The sequence below is a fragment of the Megalobrama amblycephala genome, linkage group LG4, assembly GCF_018812025.1.
Source record: "Megalobrama amblycephala isolate DHTTF-2021 linkage group LG4, ASM1881202v1, whole genome shotgun sequence".
Classification (NCBI taxonomy): domain Eukaryota; kingdom Metazoa; phylum Chordata; class Actinopteri; order Cypriniformes; family Xenocyprididae; genus Megalobrama; species Megalobrama amblycephala.
The window spans coordinates 55,369,087-55,393,607 of record NC_063047.1 but is presented as its reverse complement, the minus strand read 5'-3'; the positions used below and the strand labels follow the sequence as shown (position 1 = coordinate 55,393,607).

At 40.5% G+C, this 24,521-nt stretch overlaps 1 protein-coding gene and 1 long non-coding RNA gene across 2 annotated transcripts in view; both read right to left on the bottom strand.

Moving 5' to 3' along the window:
* Positions 1-2,923, bottom strand: part of LOC125266194 (radixin-like) — a 47,315-nt gene extending 44,392 nt beyond the window's left edge. The window contains exon 1 of the mRNA XM_048186644.1: positions 2,720-2,923. Within this exon, the coding sequence (XP_048042601.1) occupies positions 2,720-2,923 (204 nt within the window). The remainder of the gene's footprint in view (positions 1-2,719) is intronic.
* A 16,484-nt stretch (positions 2,924-19,407) lies between these two features.
* Positions 19,408-23,790, bottom strand: LOC125267980. The gene is made up of 4 exons (XR_007184762.1): positions 23,640-23,790; positions 23,413-23,494; positions 22,973-23,054; positions 19,408-20,193 (listed from the first exon to the last, which is right to left on the bottom strand). It is a non-coding gene; the product is annotated as an uncharacterized LOC125267980 (long non-coding RNA).
* Between the last annotated feature and the right edge of the window lie 731 nt (positions 23,791-24,521).

Sequence of the window (24,521 nt, the reverse complement as noted above, 5' to 3'; positions counted from 1 at the left end):
TGTCATGTGATGCAGTCATGTATCCAATTCAACCAAGATGGTGAACTACATTGTACAACAGTTGTTTTACATGCTCTCCGTTTTGACAGCATTGTTAAAAATTAATGTCAGTTTGTACATACTGCAGATTGCGTTTCTTCAAAGAAGGCAGAATGTTTACTCGCAGTTGCTGTTTAGCGGCGGAACGCGAAGACAGTTGCGTTTCAGACCATACATGGAGCGGAGATTTTGGGTGAGACCTGGACGCTGCCGTGCGTGGTGGGATAACTTTGTGCGTGGAATTGTCGTGCCTGAGGAGTGGCGTGAAAACTTTAGAATGTCTAGGGATTCTCTGTACCATCTGAGTGAACTATTACGACCTCACATTCAAGGCCAGACAACACGACTGAGATCACCGGTGGATGTTGTTACAAAGGTTGCATGTACTCTATACTACTTAAGCGACGAAGGTAGGCTGCGGAAAACGGCGAATGCGTTTGGATTAGCCCGACAAACGGTGTCTAAAATAATCAGAGAAGTATGCAGAGCTATCACATTTCACCTGGGTCCCGAGTATGTTTCACTTCCATTCACAGAACCAGAGGTACAGACACTTGTCACAAACTTTTATGAAACACACGGAATGCCACAGTGTCTAGGGGCTATTGATTGCACGCATGTCGAAATTAAGCAGCCTTCATCAAACTCCACTGATTACATCAACAGGAAAGGCAAATTCTCATTGAATATTCAGGCTACCTGTGATTACAAGTACACATTCATGGACGTTGTTATTAAATGGCCTGGCAGCGTTCATGATGCTCGAATATTTGCCAATTCAAAAATCAATGCTTACTTGAAACATGTAAAGATTCCTTCTTGTCCAAAAGTAATCGTGGAGGGAGAAGATCCTGTTCCTGTATTTCTTCTCGGAGACCCAGCATACCCCCTGCTGCCCTATGTTATGAAAGAGTATGCGAGTGGAGGTTCTACTCCTCAGGAACAATACTTTGGGTATTCTCTGTGCAAGTGCAGAATGGTGATTGAATGCTCATTTGGACGTTTAAAAGCACGGTTTGGAGCATTACGGAGGGCAATGGACATAAATCTGGATGATCTTCCATTCGTCATCAATGCCTGTTTTGTTTTGCATAACTTTTGTGAAGCTAACAGAGAAATCATTCCAGACCAAAATGTTGCTGCAGCTGTCCAATATGACAGAGACTTCCAGCCACCAACACAGCACACTAATATCAGAACAGAATGCAATGAAACTGAGGGGAGGCGAGTAAGAAATGTGCTCACCAAGTTTCTTGACCCTTGAATGATGCTCAGATTGCATATAAATTTCTGTATAGCAGTAAACTGAGTCATGTTTGGATGACATTGAGCTTGTGTGATTAGACTATACATTCAGTTTGTTTTATATACAGTTTTCTGTTAACATGATATAAAATCTAACATGCTTATGCGCCTGGAAAAGTGTTAATTCAACAAATTAACACATTATATTCATCAGATCTGTAAAAAGTGATACACTAATTCTATAAATGAATAAAATGTATTTTGTTTATGAACAATCATTTATTGTGTAATTGCTTCAATATATGCAGCAGGGGGGAAAAGTTAGGCTACTTGTTGTTACTGCATAAAAAAAAAAAAAAACTCCACTCTGTCAAACAGTACAGTGAAAATTAACTCATGCCCTTGTAAGCATTGTAAACATGAATTGTTGAAACGAAAAATGTCCACATAAATAAATTTCACTTTAAGGTAAACTTTATATGTCTGTCATCAGAAAGGAGTCAGAGAAAAACAGAGCATTACCAAAAAAGTCCATTAAACAACTTAAACACAGGACCAACGTTGTAACCATGGCTACAGGAAACTTGAACAAGGCATTAGAATTAAACCAACAATAACAAAAAGTGTTTCTTTTTTTAACAAGCACATATATTGTGTATTAAAGACATGACTACTCTGTGTCAGTAGAGTAAAGAAATTCAGTGTATGAAAATGGAGCAGAATCTTCATGGTGCTGTGGTGGTGTTTGTCTGGTTGGTGCTGAAGAGGGAGCAGAGGCAACAGCTGAACCATACAGGTAACCAGGTTACTGATGGTGTGAGCTGTAACGTTGTGGCAGCGGCGGTGGTGCAACAAATGGAGTCTGGGCCATTGATTGTCTCATAAGCAAAAATACGTCTGTAAGTGAATTTGTTAATTTTTCAATGTTTGATGTCAGTCTGCCAATGTTCTCTGAAAACTCTCTGTTTGCAGCCTCCATCCTCTCAAATGTCTGCCTCCTTAGCTTAAGATCTTCCTGTGCAAGTGTAATGAGCTGTCCTTCATTTGACAATTTTCGCTTAAGCCTCTCTTGTCTGTATGATGACAGCGTTGCGTTCAGCCTGTCACGTCTGTTTTGAGTCTCTGTAGACTCTGATTCCTCACTTGCTGTAGCCGGAGAAGGAGCAGAACTACTGAGCAAAGGAGAAGGGCTATCGCGACTGATTGACGGTGGATAACTTTCATCGCTGGTAACGCTGCTTCTGTTGTTTATGTCGCTTGTTTCAATGCCACAATTAATGGTGGTGACAGCTGGAGAACCACCCCAGATCTGCTTGCAGAGTTCAAAGTACAGTAGTACCACTCTTCCATGCCCGCTTCTCCTTCCGGAGTCTACTGCATGCCTGTACTTAAGCCTGATAGCCTTTAATTTTGTAGTTATTGTGAGTTTTGTTACCTCGTCCTTACTGTGGGGGTAATCGACGGCATCCGCAGGATATTGCTCTTTGAAGCGGTCCAGTATTTCGCCGTATTTGTTTTGGCACGTCTCCCAGTCTACATTTTCGTGGGCTTTGGCCACTTTATACTCTTGTGTTACTCGCAGCAACAACTCCACCTCACTGTCTGTCCACTTAAACTCAGTGCCTGCTTTCCTGGACATTGTCGGAAAGTAAATAAATGCCTAGCGGAAATTACGCAGGTCGAACCGTTACTCATGCGCGTTTTCATACGTTTCAGTGTGGATGAGAAACTTTTGGAAAACGTTTGAAAATGATAGTGTGTACGCGGAGCGTTTTCAGAGGAAAACTCCGTTTTCAAATATATCCGATTTAGTGTAGACGTAGTCATAGCAATCAGATGCAGCTTAATTTTTAGTAACAGTAATACATAATTTTCTCCATCACACAACATGTTTTAAAATTATTGCATGCCATTTATCAACACAAGACATCCAATATTTAATATGATATTCTAAAATCGATCTATCTTATTGCAGTGTGCAACAGTGTCTCACAGCAGCCGCCGAGCGAACACACAGAGTAATGTTATAACATCATTTTCAACACACTCAAATGTATCTAATAATAAACAGAGCTGTGTTACCTCATACTCATGACCGGAAAAGCAGAAGCGGCGCCGGGGACTGTGTCATAATAAAAGTCCCGCTGCTCGTGAGGTGTGTGTTGCGCAATTGCTCCAGCACCTTCTTTCAGCTCCCACAACACTCGGTCCTGCTCTGCTACATACTACAGTATCGTTAATAATCGCATTCATGAAGATGATTTCTTCCTGACTCCAATCCCTATTCCTTTGCACCGTCCATTGAGATGGAGACCACATGTCCCAGATTCTGCTCTAAAACTTGGCATCATCAAGCTACGCCTTTGTTTTGAATAGGCTTCTAGCGACCTCTAGTGGACAACATTATTACATATTGTACCTTTAAGTTGTGTTCCAGTGACTGTGCTGAAAAACATCACACAACAACAATTACACAATAATAATAAAATGTAAACACAGATTCTGTTTTTATTTATACTCTCATGGTGCAAACAGTGGCAAAAATAGTGCAATCAGCAAAAGTAACAATCACCAACCATGTCTGATAACCTGATAAAGTAAAGAAGTTCAGTGTGAAACAGTCAATAACACACTCTTAGAATGTAAATATAATACGTATGTGGAACATGCTACCACCAATTAGGTAGTTAATTTTTCAACACTCTTGTCCCATAGAACAAATTGTAAAAATAGTGCAAACGCTGTATCAATAAGTAACGATCACAACTAGGGCTGCAACTAACGATTATTTCAATAATCGACTAATCTGTCTGGGGGGCATTAATTTCCAACATTTTATTCAAAAACAGAACTGACAGTGCAAATTCACAGTGCAAAAAATCCTCAGAACGTGCAAAAACAGGTTGCTCTTTTAACATCCCTGAGCTGTTAAAGTAATAAAAAACAAACAAAAAATGAACTAACACAAAAAACATACACATGTATGCTTTACATCTGCCAAATATATAGTTTTTTTTTTAAATAAAGTGCACAAAAAGATGTATATTTTTGTTTAAAGGGACCTGAGCTGTCAGAACAATACATCTTTTTTTTTTTTTTTTTTTAAATAAAGAAAAATACAAATCAGAAAACTTAACAGGATTTGTTTGAACGGTAGAACTTCTTCTCTACACTACACTCACTCACTCACTCACTCACTCCCTCCTAAATATATTTGTCAACAATAACTGATATGGGACAAAGCACAGAATAAATACATGACAACAGATCAGTGTTAATTTTGACAGCAAATTTTTATTTAGTTTCAGTCATAGTCTTTTGACTAAAATGCCATTTAGTTTTAATCATGTTTTAGTCATTTGAATTGTTTTAGTAGATTTGTTGTTGTACTATTGTTGTTATACTATTGTTTTAGTAAAATTGTTTCACAAGATTTTAGTTGACTAAATCTAACGGGTTTAGTTAAATTGTAATGCATTAAGAATTTCTCTAAAATTTCCAAACCCAATATACACCTGGAGAAAACATATACTGTATTAAACCTGCAGTAGGGAGTTTTTAGAAAACGTTGACTTAGCCTGAAAATTTGAACAAGCACAACTCACAGGTCACTCCCCCTTGCTCTATGCTGCGCTACAGCCCTCCCTCCACAGCTCCTCCCCCATCACAACGGAGCCTGCCGTGAACGCGCAGGCTAGTAAGGCGGATAAACAGTTATGGTACATTCACTGGTACAGACGAAACATCAACAATATGATTTACATTGACTATGGCCTGCCCATACTTTGACTACAGACTTGGTCCTCAAAACATTACGTATTTTGCAATACATGTAATGTAACTATATGACGTTGCACTATTTCTATAAGTAATAAATAGCTAGTAAGATAATATAACGGTAACTAACTAACGTTACACTATGCAAGTAATTATTCTATCGATATGTAATGCTAAATAAGGTTTGCTAGTACATTATTTCAGCAACATGACAAGCCAGTGAATTAGTAGGTTTCAATAGTTGCTTTGCACAGTGCGTGACATTTTATCTGTATGTTATGCGGCTAGAGTTTTGACACCGAGTCGATGGGCTCCGACGAGGAATTCACACCAACAGCGACTTCGAGGAGTCAACGGGCGGGGAGAAGAGGAAGCCGTGGTGTGCGCAGAGCATCAGGCAGGGGACGGGCAGGCCTGTTTTGAAATTATCTTAGTTGTGTAGTTCTTAAAAAATGAAACAAATCAAGCAGGGATACTTACTTGTCAAGCAGAAATGTGGCTAACTCTGCATCGGTTTTTAATCCTTTCAGGACACGTAGCTCCCTCCACCTCGGAAAAGCCGCTCCGATATTTACCCTCATTTTATTTCGGGCTCTATCTAATTCTTTCTTTTTGGCTTTTTTATCATCGTCATCTGTCTTTTTCCGTTTACCCGTCTTTATTTTATGAGCAGGTGCCACTTGAGGAATTGGCAGTTTGGATTGTTTGTCCGCCATAAGCAAAGCTGCGGCACACCGGTAATCTTGAATTTGAACGCCTGTTGATTGACACGCGAGCTTGATTGACACTGCTAAGACACTCCTCCTGGCTCTGATTGGTTGTTTCTTACCGGGAGCGGTGTATTTCTGGAAATGGCAATAGGACCACTGGGAGGAGCCAGAGCCAGAGGTTTTTTCACAGATTAATGACAGGTTTAACAAATATGTAAAAAATACATTTTTACAAAAGTTACCTACTGCAGCTTTAACCTATTAATATGAATAATATTAAAATTTGAACATGCAATACAGACATAGATTTAACTGCTGTGACATAAAAAAAATATTACCTTATAATTAAATAAAACCACTCCTCCTAAAGAAGAACACAATGTCTTCTTTTCAATGAATGATATATGCATTCTTTATAACAACTTGCATACAACATTCCTTATGGATTAAATATAATTAATATATAATAAATCTTTATTAAAGCTAAAGAGCAGTGAGTGATTTTCTGTCTTTTGTTGCTTGATTAATATTAACCCTTTCGAGCCTGAGTTTAAAATATTCTAACTGTCCCCCCAGAGTGAGTTTTAAGGCGACCATTATTTTAGAATGTTTGCCTTTAATGTTTCCATAGCGACGCATCTTGCGTGTCACGAGCGCTGAACGCAGCCACAATAACACTGAATGACAGATGGATCGCTATTATTTTGTTATTCCTTGTTTATTTAAAATATTCACAAACTTGCTTACTCTCCTGTTGTGAATCATCACTCGACATGGGATCCATTTGCAAGCTTAATGAAGGATACAGGGTCGTACAGGCAGGGGTCAGAATCAGCAAACACAGCAACGGAGAACAGACAGTATCGTGGTCAGAGACAGGCAGTAGGTCAGGGTCACAGGCAAGTATCACAGTCCAGGGAAACAGGCGGGGGTCAATAGGCAGGCAGCGGAGAATCAGTAGACGGTAAACAGACAAGAATGGCAACAGGAAAGCAAACAGGGTATAAACGCTCAGTAATGACAGCCGGGGAAATGATCAAGACTTCGCGTCAGTCTGTGTGAGCTGGCAGCTTAAATAGCAGTCCTAACCAGCTGCAGCTGGCGGATGATCAGAGTCCAAGGTACGGGGCTTATGGGAAATGTAGTGTGCGTCAGTGTAAGTGAGTGAGTGGATGCGTGAATGTCAGTATTCCGGGGATGGAGCCCTCTGCTGGCCAGCGGAGGGAATCACGGGGTTCGTCTCCGTGACAGAGCCCCCTCCCTGCGAGCGACTCCTGGCGCGAGGTGGTACACGACGTCAGGGTCTACCACGTGGTCGAGGGGCCGGTCTTTCTGGGTGGTTGCGGTGGAATTCGTCTATGAGGTTGGGATCAAGTATATCCTCGCCGTTGACCCACGACTGTTCCTCTGGGCCGTACCCCTCCCAATCGACCAGATATTGGATGAAGCGACCCCGACGTCTGGAGTTGAGTAGTTCTCGTACCCGGTACGTTTCCTCGCCCTCCACCAGGATGGCCTGGGGACTCTGCTCACGGGACCTCCCCTCTCCCTCCTCGCTGGGGTCAGCAGCGGGCTTGAGCAGGGAGACATGGAAGGTGGGAGAGATGCGATAAGTGTTAGGTAGGGCAAGACGAAATGAGACAGGTGTAATTTGACGTGTAATTTTGAATGGACCCACGTACCTTGGACTCAACTTCCTGCAGGGAAGTCGGAGGCGGAGGTCCCGGGTGGAGAGCCAGACCCATTGACCAGGGTGATATTCGGGTCCGGGGCGGCGCCGACGATCAGCATGCACTCTCTGGCGGCGGACCGCTTGTCGTAGATGGACGTGGGCCTGATTCCAGGTCTCCTCGCTTCTGGTGAGCCAGTCTGTCACAGCTGGTACGTCGGAGGGTTCTCCCGACCACGGGAACATTGGTGGTTGGTACCCCAAGATGCACTTGAAGGGTGTGATGCCAGTGGCTGGTTTGACCAGGGAATTCTGAGCGTATTCTGCCCATAGAAGGTAGCGGGCCCAATCCTCCTGGTTCTGCTGCAGTATGTTCTTAGGAAGCGAGTGAATTCTTGATTCAACCTCTCAGTTTGTCCATTGGCTTGAGGGTGATAGTCCGAGGTTAGGCTAACGTTAATGTCCAGAGCTTGAAAGAAGGCTTTCCATAATCGGGACGTGAACTGTGGACCACGATCTGAGACGATGTCTTCGGGTAACCCGTAGAGGCGGAAGACCCAGTGGCACAGTAATTCAGCGGTCTGCATGGCCGTGGGAAGTTTGGGCTGAGGAATCAGACGACAGGCTTTGGAGAATCGATCTATGACGGTGAGTATGACAGTGTTACCTTGTGATATGGGGAGGTCCGTGATGAAATCAATGGCTATGTGAGACCAGGGGCGTTGTGGTATGGGAAGAGGTTGGAGTAGTCCGGCTGGTAGTTGTCTTGGGCTCTTGTGTATGTTACAGGTTTGACAATGCTGGACGTAGGTTGTGGCATCCTTGACTAAGGTTTCCCACCAGAAGCGGTTTTGGAGCAGATGAATGGTGGCCATGATACCAGGGTGACCTGAGGAAGGCAGACAGTGAGTGAAACTCAAAACTTGGTCACGGAGATTGGGAGACACATACACTTTATCAGGCGGACAGGCTGCCGGGATCTCTTGTTGAGCGTTCTGCTGCTGAATGAGAGTCATAATGTCCCACTGAATGGGTGCTACCACGACTTGGAATGGGAGAATGGTCTCGAGTTCGCTGGAGGTGTGTTCCTCCTCAAACAGACGAGACAGGGCATCGGCCTTCGTGTTCTTGGATCCCGGACGGTAGGTAACTGTGAAATCGAATCGGGTAAAGAATAGAGACCATCGGGCCTGGCGTGGGTTGAGACTTTTGGCGGTGCGCAGATACTCCAGGTTTTTATGATCGGTAAGAACTGTGAAGGGGTAGTTAGCGCCCTCTAGCCAGTGTCTCCACTCCTCGATGGCCGTTTTCATGGCGAGGAGTTCACGATCTCCCACATCGTAGTTGCGTTCAGCCGAGCTGAGCTTCCGGGAGTAGAAGGCACAGGGGTGGAGTTTAGACATGGGCCCCTGTCGCTGGGAGAGAACGGCCCCCACTCCAGTATTCGAAGGGGATCGAAGGATCAGGGTGACGGAGTATAGGTGCGGTGACAAAGCGCTGTTTGATCTCTTGGAAGGCTTGATGGGCTGCGTCTGACCACATGAGACGATGAACGCCTTTCCTGACCATGGAAGTGAGTGGGCTGACCACTGTGCTGAAGTTTCGGATGAACCGACGATAAAAGTTGGCGAATCCTAGGAAGCGTTGTAACTCCTTCAAGGTATTAGGTTCGGGCCAGTTGAGGACAGCGTTGACTTTACTTTCATCCATGGCGACCCCCTCTGGGCTGATGATGTATCCAAGGAAGGCAGTAGACGTGGTGTGGAACTCGCACTTCTCCGCTTTGGCATAAAGTTGTTGGTCAATTAAGCGTTGCAGCACTGCTCTGACATGTTGAATGTGTTCGTCAATGGTGTTGGAGTAGATAAGAATATCGTCAATGTACACAATTACTGACCTGTCCAGCATATCCCTGAATATATCGTTAACGAAGGCCTGGAAGATCGAAGGACTATTGACCAGGCCGAACGGCATAACCCGGTATTCGTAGTGCCCATTGGTGGTTGAGAAAGCCGTCTTCCACTCATCTCCCTCCCTGATACGGATCAGATTGTAGGCGCAGCGTAAATCGAGTTTGGTGAAGTATTGTGCAGTCCGTAGCTGTTGAAGAGCTGATGGCACCAGAGGGAGTGGGTACCGGAATTTCACGGTAATTTCGTTGAGACCCCTATAGTCGATGCATGGCCGCAGACCCCCATCCTTTTTCCGCACGAAGAAGAAGCCTGCGGATGCGGGTGAGGTAGATGGACGAATGAATCCTTTCTCTAATTCCTCCTCGATATATTTGGCCATGGCCTCGGACTCTGGTTGAGACAGTGGAAAGATACGACCCCTGGGAGGCGAGTGACCTGGGAGAAGTTCAATGGCACAGTCATGTCTACGGTGTGGTGGTAGAGTGTTAGCTTGTTCCTTACTGAAAGCCATGGCGAGGTCGTGGTATTCCCTAGGCAGGTTAGGAACGACTGGAACCTCTGGGTTGACCCAGACAGCATGAACTGGCAGGGGAGTGATCGTGGATAGACATGTTTCTTGACATTGAGCGCTCCATCTGGTTATCTGTCCCTCTCTCCACGAGATCTGTGGGTCATGGAGCCGGAGCCAGGGTAATCCTAGGATGACTGGAGTAGTAGATACAGGAAGCACGTAGAATTGAATATGTTCGTTATGGAGGAGGCCGGTTGACATCGGGAGTTTCTGAGTTAGATGGGTAATCAGTCCGGACCCCAGGGGGCGCCCATCTATCGTGGCTACAGAGAGGGAAGTTGAACATGGAATTAGAGACACGTTATTAGTCCTGGCAAACTCCTCTGAAATGAAATTACCAGCTGCCCCTGAATCCAACAAGGCAGCGGTAACCACACGAACTCCGTTAATCCATAAAATGATTGGAACAGTTACACAGAATATGGGACTGACAGAGCTTAATGTGGCACTCACCGATTTAGCGGCGGCCGATGATGGACGTGAGGGGCATGAGATCCGTTGGTGACCAAGTAATCCGCAGTACAAACACAGACGATTGGTGAGGCGGCGATTTCTCTCCTCAGCAGACAAATGGTAGGTATTAACTTGCATGGGTTCAGGGGTTTCTTCGTCGCATGTTGATACAGCTGGTAAGGGGCGTCGTGAACTTACGTGGCGTGCGCGCTGCAGATTGTCAATGTTAATGGCCAGATCGATCAAACTGTTGAGGTCCCTGCCCTCATCGCGGCAAGCAAGCTCAGTCTGCAGTTCGTGCGAAAGACCCTTCCGAAACAAGACCTTGAGTGTATCATTAATCCAGTTTGTCTGTGCCGCCAGAGTCTGAAAGTTCATGGCGTATTCTGCTGCCGTTAACCTCCCTTGTGATAACTCCAACAGGCGATCGCCTGCTCCCTTCCCCTCTCTGGGGTGATCAAAGACCTGGCGGAATCGTTCGAGGAATTCATGGAATGTGGTGAACGCTGTCCCGTCAGCGCGCCATACAGCCGTAATCCAGTCTAAAGCCTTTCCCGTTAAAAGCGAGCAAACAAAGGCGATCTTACCCATCTCTGTAGTATAAAGTGCGGGTTGTTGTTCGACAAAGGGGGAGCACTGGAGTAGAAAGCCTTTACATTTGGTTGCGTCACCATCAAACTTATCAGGGAATGCTAGGCGGGGATTGACATGAGACGGCGTCTCTGCCGCGTGGGTAATGGCGGCCGCTGCGGGTGGTGGCGTCGCGGCGGTAGTGCTGTGGATACTCTGGATGGCCTTTACCAGTTCCTCCGTTACGGAAGTCAAACAGTTCAATTGGTGCTGGTTAGCAGCGATCTGACTTGCCTGAGCAGCCATGTTGGCATACAGATGATCGTAAGCTGCTGGATCGTGTCTCGGTGAAGTCTTCTGTTGTGAATCATCAGTCGACATGGGATCCATTTGCAAGCTTTAATGAAGGATACAGGGTCGTACAGGCAGGGGTCAGAATCAGCAAACACAGCAACAGAGAACAGACAGTATCATGGTCAGAGACAGGTAGTAGGTCAGGGTCACAGGCAAGTATCACAGTCCAGGGAAACAGGCGGGGGTCAATAGGCAGGCAGCGGAGAATCAGTAGACGGTAAACAGACAAGAATGGCAACAGGAAAGCAAACAGGTAATAAACGCTCAGTAATGACAGCCGGGGCAATGATCAAGACTTCGCGTCAGTCTGTGTGAGCTGGCAGCTTAAATAGCAGTCCTAACCAGCTGCAGCTGGCGGATGATCAGAGTCCAAGGTACGGGGCTTATGGGAAATGTAGTGTGCGTCAGTGTAAGTGAGTGAGTGGATGCGTGAATGTCAGTATTCCGGGGATGGAGCCCTCTGCTGGCCAGCGGAGGGAATCACGGGGTTCGTCTCCGTGACATCTCCGATGGTCTTTCCTCTACCTCCGCTCTGCTATTTATTTATTTATTTTTGCTCCGCTCTGCTTCGCGCTCAACCGCGCTTTTTTATACTCAAACATCTCCGCGTCTTATTGAGAGGCGTAATAGTCGCGCGACACAACAAATCGATAATGAAATTCGTTGCCAACTCTTTTAATAATCAAATTTTATCGAATTTTATCGATTTTATCGATTCGTTGTTGCAGCCCTAATCACAACTATGTCTTCAGATAGTTTACAAAATACAGCTTTGACGCAGCTCTCTCAGTGTACGCGCTTCAGATGAGTACACACAAATCTCCTCACAGCATGCGTGAGTTCTCTTTTGCGTCTTACGGTTGAATGTTTAAATTGGCAAAGTTTAAATGAGTTTAGTTTAAACACAGATAGCAACATGAGATGTTCAGGTCTCACCTGTGCTTGCGTGCTATCAACAACCCAGGTGATGATGGCGTAAATGACTGCTCATAGAGCATACAGCTCTTGCATTGAACATTTGTTTATAGTGATTACGGTAGTTTGCTCTGCATCTGATTTTCTATAACCAAACCAGTTCCAAATTGTGGAGGTAGCTCCTCGCTTAACAACAAGCTCCTCCTCAGCCTCACGTCCGCCTTCTGCTATGCTTGTTTTCACTCCGCACGTGAACAGTGAATTGGTCGCGCACGAAACTACGTCATCAACTAGACTTATCGTTATTATTGCAAGGAGACAAATTTTCATTGTGAGGAGAATTTTCAACGGTATATTGCAAACGATAAGATATCGCCCATCCCTACTGAAAAGTAAAAAATTATCAAATGCCCATGAGAAGGATACAATACTAATGCAATACTAGAAATTGCAAAGTTAAAGCATGACTATTGGACAGCAAAATGTTTGTTGTGTCAGCAGGGTCAGACAAAAACAGGTGGAGAGGAGAAAAGACATGTTAACTGCAAAATAATTAAGAATTAAGGTGAATAATTAAGCGTGAAATCATCAGGAACCCTTTAGTCTCCAGCGCCACCATTTTCCAGAAATGCAACCTACCTGGAGTCTCCAGTGGCCTGTTGCTCAAAGCCGGTTACAGTTTCTAACCCAGGAAAGTTCAAGATTAGTTTGAGTAAACTCTGTTTTTTCAGGCTTATGAAGGTGGATTGGTTTTTAGCTGATAACTTGAGATACATGGCAAACCTGCTCCGGAGCAGATTTTATTCTGAGTTAGAGATCAGACCAACCCAAATTTCGAGACCGTGTGGACGGTGCGCGTGCAACAGCGCATGTGCAAGCAGGAAAGAAGAGTCCACTAGGTGGCAATATGCACAGTACTGGGCACAATGTGCACTACCTTGCACTTCTGGAGACTCCAGGTAGGTTACAGTTAACCGAGATTAGATACAGTCTATATCACATTGGGTTTTGGATGTGGTTTCTTTCACCTTCAAGTCACGTGGTATCGTTGCACCTCTAGCTGTCAGAGTCCATACTACTCTGAGTGTGGCTTGCTCAAAGGCATTGGCAAGAGGTGCGCCTTTGCAAGATGTTTGTGCTGCGGCAGGCTAGTCCTCTCCGCACACATTCATTAGGTTTTAATTAGACAGAGTCAGAGTTTTACAGTGTGGATGTGAATTCAACCCCAGGATCACAAGTCCTCTTGGGTTGATTCATTCCTGTAACTGCAGTTTTGTGCTTGTGTATACTTTTCACAACCTGTGATGCAGGTATTCTTTCAGTATGGCGTAGTGGGTATTAATCTTCACATAGTTTCAAAGCAATGACGCAGCATCAAAGTTCTCTCATAAGGAAACGTCTCAGGGTTACGTATGTAACCCAGTTCCCTGAGATGGGAATGAGACACTGTGTCGCATTGCTATACTTTAAGTACGCCTGTGCGACTTCTTCAGAAAAATGAATCTGGTGACGCCATGTTCAAGGGGCTATTTTATAGATAAAGTCAAGTACTACGTAGCATCACCTGACTTTGTCCATGACCAATGCTATTGTCACATGTGTACACGTGATTCAGACAATGGCACAATCTGAAGATGTTCCCATAGTGTCAACACAATGACGAATTTCATTCCCATCTCCTGGAACCGGGTTATATACGTAACCCTGAGATGTTTGTCTTATTCAGTCCAGTCAATATAATAATATTGTTTTTTCAATCTTTCTGATACTCATTACTAAGAAAGGAACAAATGCATTTTAATGTTTCCTATGAACAGTTAGCACTAAATATATGTTGTGTCCCTCACAGGGAGACCCTGGAAATCCAGGGGAGATCGGTCAAATGGTAAGTGTCTTATTGTATTTAAAGCTGCTAACATCATAGCCTCTTCAATATACAGTAGTTACACCATGTCTACGTGTCAAAAGATAATAGAACCTATTACAATCAGTGATATTGTCTACACTGGATGCGGCGCGGTTCAACACAACGTGACAACAAATTCCCAACAATAAATGGATTCCCCATTCTATTTCTGACATAGCCCAAGTGCAGTTTGTCACATTCAGTGTCATGGGATTTTTAATGACCACAGAGAGTCAGGTTCTCTGTTTAATGTCTCTTCTGAAGGATGGTGCATGTTACAGTATAGTGTCCCCATCACTATACTGGGGCATTAGGAACCACACAGACAACAGGGTGAGCACCCCCTGCTGGCCTCATTTCACCTCTTCCAACAGCAACCTTGTTTTCACAGGAGGTCTCCTATCCAGGTACTGACCAGGCTCAACCCTGCTTAGCTTCAGTGGGCAACTAGTCTTGGGCTACAGGGTGATATGGCTGTGGCTATAAAACCACTGACCAGCACTTGGATGCTGTTGTTGGTTTTTCCAATATGGCGCAGCAGCAGTAGCATGATAGTCTGTCTGTTTATTGTTTATTCCTCATTTTAAGTTTACATTTGGTTTGTTTATTCTTTTTTTTAAGCTCACATTTTATTTTTAATTTTGAAAATATTAGTTAGCAACTCTGTGTTTTTGTCTTAATAAACGATCAGAAACCATAGAGTAGCTGGAATGGGATTTTTGGACTTGCTGCTTGTGTTTGGATTGACGGCTCATATCTGATGGGAACTGATTTGAGTGGATCAGCGGTTTGTGCATGTTCCTGCATTAAATTTGGTCCACTCTTGGCTGGCACTTCCTGGAGGTATAGCGCAGCCTGGAAAGAGCTTTCTCCCACACTGAAACTAGGAATGTGTGGTTGAGCAGGCCGTGGCCCAGAGCTGTTTGGAATCAGATTCCAGGCTTGTTGCTTAAGTTCATCAAATTGCAGTTATTTATTTTTATATATAATTGCATTGTTCATCTTATCTGCTATGTACTCATCTACATTTTTTGCACATTCAGATTCTTCTGTGTGCATTTGAAAAATGGGAACTATAATGGGAGGTATACTCTTGCTCTCTCACCTATGAGTAATTGTCAGAATTGTTATATATATATATATATATATATGTGTGTGTGTGTGTGTGTGTGTGTGTGTGTGTGTGTGTGTGTGTGCTAAATCATGTGCATTTGGGGGTAGAATTATTGCAGTTTTCCAAATAAATGTAAAGAGATTCACAAAAAATAATTAAATTCACAAATAAATAAAATGAGATTTGCTAATAAAAAAAACATATTCACTGTGAGAAAGCCAGATGGCAAGGCAGAAGGACACAGGATTTCCATAAAAAAAAGTTTTATTTTATCCAAATAAAATAAGAAAAATTAAGAATACAAAAATAAATCAACTTAACCTAACAAATAACTAAGATCAGAAAAAAACAAACAAGCTTTAACTCAATATAAAGAATAACTAACGAGAACTGAACAGAACAAAAACTGACCCTCTAACTGAAACAAAACCAGGTATTTAAGACAAACGGTGAGCTCACTTAAACAAGACAGGGGAAAACATACAAATCAACATTTTGCAAATCAACAAATAAATTCACAATTCACTAGTTAAAGTAAATATAATAACAAATGAAACTAAAATAATAAAGGCAAATAATGAATGTTAATAATAGAAGCAAGAAGAAAAATCAAAATCAAATTTCATTCCCTGGATAAATATTTATCTTTATTTTATTAAATCTAACTTATCATGTGGGCGCCTCACACACGCATACGCTACATATCAGTTCTAGCATTGCTAATTTTACATTTTAGCCATTTATCAGCAAATGCACTAAAATGCATCTAAAGTTAACACTGCTCAGTTTAAATGGTCCGCTATCCGTCTGTACCAGTCAGCACACGCAACGCCCAACCAAACACATTTTTGTGCATGTGAAGGATGATGTTTTACAGGGATATTGAAAAAGAGTGAAATAGAAAGCCTTATTTACATAAGGAACAGTAGTTCAGCAAGCAATAAATGTTACATCGTGAATATGGAAACATTTGGATTCCTCCCGAATGAGAGAGGTAGGCTATGTGAGCCTAACTCAGATTTGCTTTAAATAAATTCATTTCTGCTTTATAATGAATACCACTATAGCCTAATTTGTGTTTCAATTTATAATATATAGCTACTTATTTTTTGTTCTTGTTCTGTTCAGAATAAAATAAATTTAAAGGATTTTCTGTGGAGTTGTCACATGTCTGTCTGTTTGTCACTATGTTCTTTTGTCACATGTCTCCCTTTGTTTAGTTTTCCAACCTTTAGTTAGTTGTCATGGTTTCTGATTTGATTAGTGGTTGGTTTGTTCACTCTTTTTCCTGTCACTGTTATGTTGTGGATATGTTACCTACCCTTTGAGTTCTTATTAAACCTTTTGAGTTCATTGGAAACCTGCTTCTCCTGCTTTCTTCTGCCTGTGTCAAGTCAAGTCAAGTCACCTTTATTTATATAGCGCTTTTTACAATGCAGATTGTATCAAAGCAGCTTTACATTGATAACTGGTACATAATTTTTGCTGCACAGCAGCTCTTCAAGAATAGTGTCAATGCAGGCAGATCAAACTTGGGAGAAACCAGGCTTAGTCGGGGGGCCAGTTCTCCTCTGGCGAACAGTGCTTTGTTACGAATCAGGTTGCTATCATAAATCTGATAGGATCGCAACATTCAAAGTATTTATTTCAAGTTCCATCCAGTTGAGGATCGTATTCATCACGCCGGTATGGACGGTTTGTTGAGGAACTGTGCTACTGGCTGTCGTGTCGATGAGGCCTTCACAGTGGATGATCTAGTCGACTCTATCTCTGCTGATACTTCAGGGCTGCGTTGTGGTCGTGTCCAATTGAGGATCGTATTCAACACGCTGGTATGGTCGGTTTGTTGAGGAACTGTGGCACTGGCTGTCGTGTTGATGATGTCTTCACAATGGATGATCTAGTCGACTCGATCTCTGCTGATACTTCATGGCTGCGTTGTGGTCGTGTCAAGGCGCAGGTCCTTGGTCTCAGCTGGATACGGCCCGGATCCGGTTGACTACGGTAAACCTCGGGATAAACAGAAAGACTAATATTAGCATAGATGCCATTCTTTTTCTGATGTAACGAGTACATCTGGTGTTATAGGAAGTGTTCCCGGTTCCGGCTGACCTAATTTATACAGCCTAATAATCCTTTAACGGATTTGAAAATATAAATTGATAATGTGTTATGTGTATGCCAGGTTAACCCTCTGGAGTCTGAGGCTGATTTGGGGCTTGGAGAAGTTTTGACATGCCCTAACATTTGTGCTTTTTTCAGTTGTTCATAAACATATAAATGACAAAAGTGTCATTACACTGTATTCAGCACAAACTAGGCTACAATAATATGTGAGGAACATGTATGTACATGTTTGTATTTTTGAAGGAATAATGTTTATGCGTGGTTATTGAAAAAACAAAAACTTAAGTCACTGAAATAAGGCCAAAAAAAGTATATATAATCTGTGTTCACAAGACTTTTGGGTATTGGAGGTTGTAGACTAGAGTTTTTGCTTCAGAATTATGTAAAAATTATGCTGCCTACTCCTTCATATAAAACAATATATTGATTTAGTTTTTGTAAGACACTTTTTGTCAAGAAACACAGTATGCATGGGGACGTGAATCTGCATGAATAATGGGCCATTTACATCTGAGAAGACAAAGGAATCACATAGTAATGATCTGAAATGACTTGCATATTAATGAGGCCTATCAGTCAGGTAGGCTGTGAAAAAAACCCTCTGTAATAATGTCTCAGCTCATCATAAACAGCAATACTGTGAAATATTATTACAATTTAAAATAATGGTATTCTATTATATTCTTTAAAATATAATGTATTTCTGTGGTGCAAAGTGTCTGAACAATTATGTTACCTCTATGGCATTTCATATAGGCTTTTAGCTTAAAAGCATGCACATTTGGAGAAATATTGATGGATTCTTATATATTTATGTCAATTTTCTATACTGAGAAATAATATGTATTGTCATCACTATGAGTGTTGGATACTGTGTTTTTAATTCATACTTGCAGCCGGAGGGCGCTCTTTACACCTTTAGTCCACAAATTCATAATATAAAGAAGAAAAGGAACTAGGAACTAATGGCATGTCTTCTAGAGATCGCTAACCATTGCTTTAACATCCAAATAAACACTTTTCAAGACAATAAATACACGATTGAGACAATGAATGCATGTATTGCCTCTGAATTTGCGTCTGAATAGCGCTGGCTCCGTGGGCGTGGCCGCATTAGCGGATAATGAGCTGAATCACAGACTTCTGACATGGCTCTCTTTTCATACAGATTACATAAACACAGAATGTTTGTTTTCGATTTGACTTGCACGATTTAAAACCTGACATTTCAACATTTCTTTAGACGTAAGTGTCATTTTTTTGTCATTAGTATTCATAAGTTACAGTTCATTTTCTGAGAACTATCAGATTGGACTTCGTTCAGAGGGAGAGGAGAGATCACGCATCATGTTAGTTTTCTTTATTTTACAAAAAGCACAACATTGTGTTTTTACTCTGAGTGTACACAAATAAAAGAAGATATTCTATAGTTTCAATTGATATATTACTTATGTCTCTATGACAAGAAATGACGGAGTATTTTAAGTCTGTTTTGCTGCAATGTGAAAAAAACCCTGCAAAACGCGCCGGCGCGTTTTCAGACCTCAGGGAGTTAAAGAGATGTGTTTTTAGTCTAGATTTAAACTGACATCTGCATCCCGAACAATGCTAGGAAGATTCTTCCAGAGTTTGGGTGCCAAATAGGAGAAGGATCTCCCATTTTTAGTTTTGTCCTAAAAATGTTCTGAGAACATTATCATGTATTGTTCTTGTAATGTTTTCAGCGGGTAGTTTTATTTTAGTTCCCAGAATGTTTTTCTATAAGTTAGGATAACATTCTCTAAAAAACATTCTAAAAATGTTTAGCGATAACATTGTTAGAACATTATTCCCTAATGTTCTTATAATGTTTTCAGCGGGTAGTTTTATTTTAGTTCCCAGAATGTTCTTCTAAATGTTAGGATAACATTCTCTAAAAAACATTCTAAAAATGTTTAGCGATAACATTGTTAGAACATTATTCCCTAACGTTATTATAATGTTTTTAGCAGGTAGTTTTATTTTAGTTCCCAGAATGTTCTTCTATATGTTAGGATAACATTCTCTAAAAACATTCTACAAATGTTTAGCGATAACATTGTTAGAACATTATTCCCTAACGTTCTTATAATGTTCAGCAGGTAGTTTTATTTTAGTTCCCTGAATGTTCTCCTTAAAGGTAGGATAACATTCTCTAAAACATTCTAAAACTGTTTAGTCATAACATTGTTAGAACATTATCCCCTAACATTCTTATAAAGTTTGTAGTGGGAAATTTTATTTTTGTTCTTAGAATGTTCTTCTAAAAGGTAAGATAACATTCTCTACAAAACACTCTAAAAAAGTTTTGCGATGACCTTCTATAAATGTTTAGTCATAACATTGTTAGAACATTGTCCCCTAACATTCTTATAAAGTTTTTTAGCAGGAAGTTGTATTTTTGTTCCCAGAATGTTCTCCTAAATATTCAAAAAAGAAAAAAGAAAGAAAGAAAAAGCTTAGCTATAACATTGTTAAAACATACAATTTTATTAATCTCAAAAATAAAACAAAATCTAACAGGTCTATTAATGGCATCCACATAAATTATTGGCTTTAGAAACAGTAAATGTCCAACATCACATGTTGAAGAACTCTAAAGTCCAGTGTGTAATCCTGCATCTGACTGCTGTGTTTGCTCTGAGTGCTCATCACTGTCTTTGCTTGACCTGGTTCTTGCAGAAAAAATAATACAGTCATCCGTATTAATGTTCTAGTTTTCTTGTCTTTTAGTTTTCCAGCTGCTCTGCCAGTTAGCAGCATTGGGCTGTCTGTGTGTAGAGCGTCTGTGTGTAGAGTTTTTCCTCAGAGCCTATAACAGAGGAGCATACAACAGTGTAAACACAAAATACATATTACATTTTAAGATCACAAACAATATTGATATTCAATAGATATAATACTTTAAGTATCTACTCTGTTTGCTATTTAAAACACATCTACTTAATCCATTTTGTTAATAACACAACTACAAACTTTGATGTTGGCTTGAAAAGCATGAACCTCGAACCGAGACTCGAACTCGAGTCAACTTGTGCAGAGCTGCAGCAAAACGGTGCAAACAATTCTATTGCTATGACATAGCTAGTTTTCATCAGTTATTTTGTCTATGGATCGTTACATCTCTTACAGATTTCTGCTTTTCTTTTCATTTAGATACAGATAAAGTAGCACTGTATTTGAATGCATCAGCGAGAGCAACTGTGTGTGTGAATTAATCCTACCAGTGTAGCATCTCTTTGCTAATAGTGAAGTTGTAGGTTTTAGTTACTTTAAAAGCAGAAAGAAAAATATATGCCATAACTTTCAGTTTCTATGCTGTTTTGTTATTGTTAAGTTATAGGACAGTTGACAAGTTTCTGTGCTCCTGGAGGTTTCCGTTTGCAATCTGCACATTATATATGAGCTACAGTATGTGCGCATGGACGCTTGTTTCCACCATGGAATAAGAAAAAATATAAACTGCTGACATTTTCTCGCAATTGGGAGTTACAATGTCAATGTCATTGTGCAATGTTTTTTTTCTCGCAATTGCTTTTTTTTTTGGCTGACTTTTCTCAGAATTGTGAGATAAAAAATTGCAACTGCAAGTTCTCAATACTGTGTCACTACCTGGATGATCCACGGCTGTTTTTGTGTTTTGTGATGGTTGTTCATGAGTCTCTTGTTTGTTCTGAGAAGTTAAACTGATCTCTGTTCTTCAGAAAAATCCTCCAGCTCCTGCAGATTCTTCAGTTTTCAAGCATCTTCTGCATATTTGAACCCTTTCCAGCAGTGGCTGTATGATTTTGAGATTCATCTTTTCACACTGAGAACAACTAAGGTACTCAACTATTAAAAAAGTTTCAAACATTCACTGATGCTCCAGAAGGAAACACGATGCATTAAGAGTCCGGGGTCTGGGAATATTGGGTAGTTTTAACTGTTAAGGAAAAACAAGGGACTCATGAACAATCATCACAAAAAAAACAAAAAAAAACCCATCCGGGTAACGACATAGTATTAAGAACCAAAGGTTCCCAAAATTTTGAACAGGGTTATTTTCATAAATTCAGCTATTTATTTTCTTGTGGACTATATGTAAACATCTTTTATGTAAAATATCTTACTCAGGACAGTACTAAATAAAAAATAGCATGCAGTTTTTATGATCTCTCCTATTCTGTTAAAATTATTCACATTTTCACAGATTCTGCAAAGGGTTGCCCAACTTATGCATAACACTGTATATGACAACTGTTAAGTCTGATCAGTTACAAATGATAGCACTGAACTTCAGAACAGTCTTATGGTCTGTGTTTGGTGCTTGAAAATGACCCCAAGCTTTACTCACCCAAGCCATCCTAGGTGTATATGAAGTAAAATATCTAGCTTTGGCCAGACCACTAGATATTTTACTTCATAACTTGTTAAATATGGATATTTTTCTTACACAAATGCATCGCTTCACACTTCAGAAGGCCTTCATTAACCCCCTGGAGCCGTTTGGAGTACGTTTATGATGGATAGATGTGGATGGATACACTTTCTTCAGCTCATAATCGTGAACCCTGTTCACTGCCATTATAAAGCTCAGAGGAGTCAGGATATTTATTAATATTTCTCTGATTGTCTTCGTTAGAAGCAAGAAAGTCATATAAACCTAGGAGTAAAGGCCTTTGCACACTGAGTCCGAAATTTTTGCATGCGTTTTTTCCTATTCGCAATCCTAAAAAATCGTCAAGCACAGAGACCTTGCACACCAAGTCCGATGCGTAAAAATTAATGCGTTGCGGAAAAAAAGAAGAAAAAAAAAAAAGAAAAAGCAAAACAATACAAAATTAAGCCTTCAAGCTGTGAGCACGATTTAGTCGTCTCCTCTCTTCTTAAAAAGAGAAAAAGAAAGAGGAAATATTGGATCCATTAAATTCCGAGATTGCATAGAGAGAAAGGAGAGTTCCACCTCATCAAGGAGCTGTGGGATTATCCCGAGCGTTTCAAATTTTACTTCAGGATGTTCAGTTTGATGCTTTACTACTGGCACAACCTGTATCTTTGTATTCCGCATGTTGTTTGTCATTAAGTGCTGCTGTTTTGTGCTGTAGAAGACGTGGATCAACTTGTCAGATGGCGTTCTGGATTTTTGCGTTCGCGTACGGTGGCTCTGAATTGTCAAAACGTCTCTCAAAATGCGTGCCACGGATGCGTAAAACGCAGAAAATCGAACCTGATACAAATATTTTTTTGACGGACGAAAGATTCTGAGACAGTGTGCAAACGCAATTGACATAACGTGAGGTCAAATTTATTTTTTAACGTGAAAGTTTCGCATGCGAATTTTGGACTCAGTGTGCAAAGGCCTTTAAGCTTGGGCTAATTTTAATTTGAAAGTGAACTAATCCTTTAAGGGTTAAAAAATTTAGTCTCGGAGGAAAACATAATAATATTAATAATAATAATAATAATAATAATGTTCAAATAGGTTAACAATATGTTGCATTTCTTAAACCAACATTTACTAATTTTGTTCAAATATTAGTAAATAATTACTACAAACTTTTCCTAAAGGACATTCTATTAAGATTTACAACAAAACTTACAAAACCACTTACCCATATCCTCCCATTCACTTCTGCAGGTAAATTTTTGCCAGATTGTGTCCTTCACAATGGCTGTCTGTCAGCCCCAAAGTACCTAAAAAATTAAAACATATCTTTATGAATTACTTAAATATTGAGGTCAAATTTATTTTTTAACGTGAAAGTTTCGCATGCGAATTTTGGACTCAGTGTGCAAAGGCCTTTAAGCTTGGGCTAATTTTAATTTGAAAGTGAACTAATCCTTTAAGGGTTAAAAAATTTAGTCTCGGAGGAAAACATAATAATATTAATAATAATAATAATAATAATAATGTTCAAATAGGTTAACAATATGTTGCATTTCTTAAACCAACATTTACTAATTTTGTTCAAATATTAGTAAATAATAACTACAAACTTTTCCTAAAGGACATTCTATTAAGATTTACAACAAAACTTACAAAACCACTTACCCATATCCCCCCATTCACTTCTGCAGGTAAATTTTTGCCAGATTGTGTCCTTCACAATGGCTGTCTGTCAGCCCCAAAGTACCTAAAAAAATTAAAACATATCTTTATGAATTACTTAAATATTATAAGAAAGAAATAATCAGATTAACACTTTTAAGAAGCAAATGTACAGTATCCGTATGCATATAGATTAGAACACAATATTGCATAACGACGGATTAAAGTACCTTTGTTGTAAATGAAGACTTTTTGTTGCATCATCAGTGTCGGTCCGTGTACGTTTTGATAGTTTGTTTTCCAATTTGAAATGAAATACGCAGAAACGAGAAAACGGTCGTTTCCCGTTTTCTCGTTTGTTAAAAAAAAAAAAAAAAAAAAAAAAAAAAACGGAAAAACGAGATTTTGACTCGATTTTCGGGTCATGGATAGAAAATGGAAACACGACTTCAAAACTCGTTTTCCACATGTGGGCGGTCATTACACGCCCCTTTCAGCCGATTGGTCAATCAAATCTGAGCCAGTGACATCATCTTCAGTTCGTTCAACAAAATAACAGTCCTCTGCCGCTATATCAGTAGATGTCATAAATCGGCTTTCTTCTGTGCAACCAGAAATATTTATTTCAGAAATGTTAATCAGCACACAGACTGTTGTAATGCTGTTTGTAGTTTAATATGCATATTGAATATGCATATTTGAAACTGCACTACCCACACAGAGGAGTGGATGAAAAGCACAGATTTATAAAAAATAAAAAAAAATTACAGTTTTTATTTTATTCTATTTTGAATAAATAGAATAAATCACAATAAATAAGTAGTGTAAGCAATTTTGAAAAACGAACAATAGCTCATCTCTCTTTATTTATTTATTTTATATAGCCTAACATTGCCTGCTGAATATAGGCTAATGTTAATAACCCTTTGGTTAAAAGATTGAGGGAATATGTAAAGATCAAACATTAAAGATCAAAATTACAGCTACATAGCTATTTTAGTTATGACAAAAATAATATATAAATGTTATGCCAAAACGAATTAATTTAAAGCTGAACTGAAACAGAAACCGGCGTTATAACTACCTCTCTAATTTGACACAAATCCAAATGT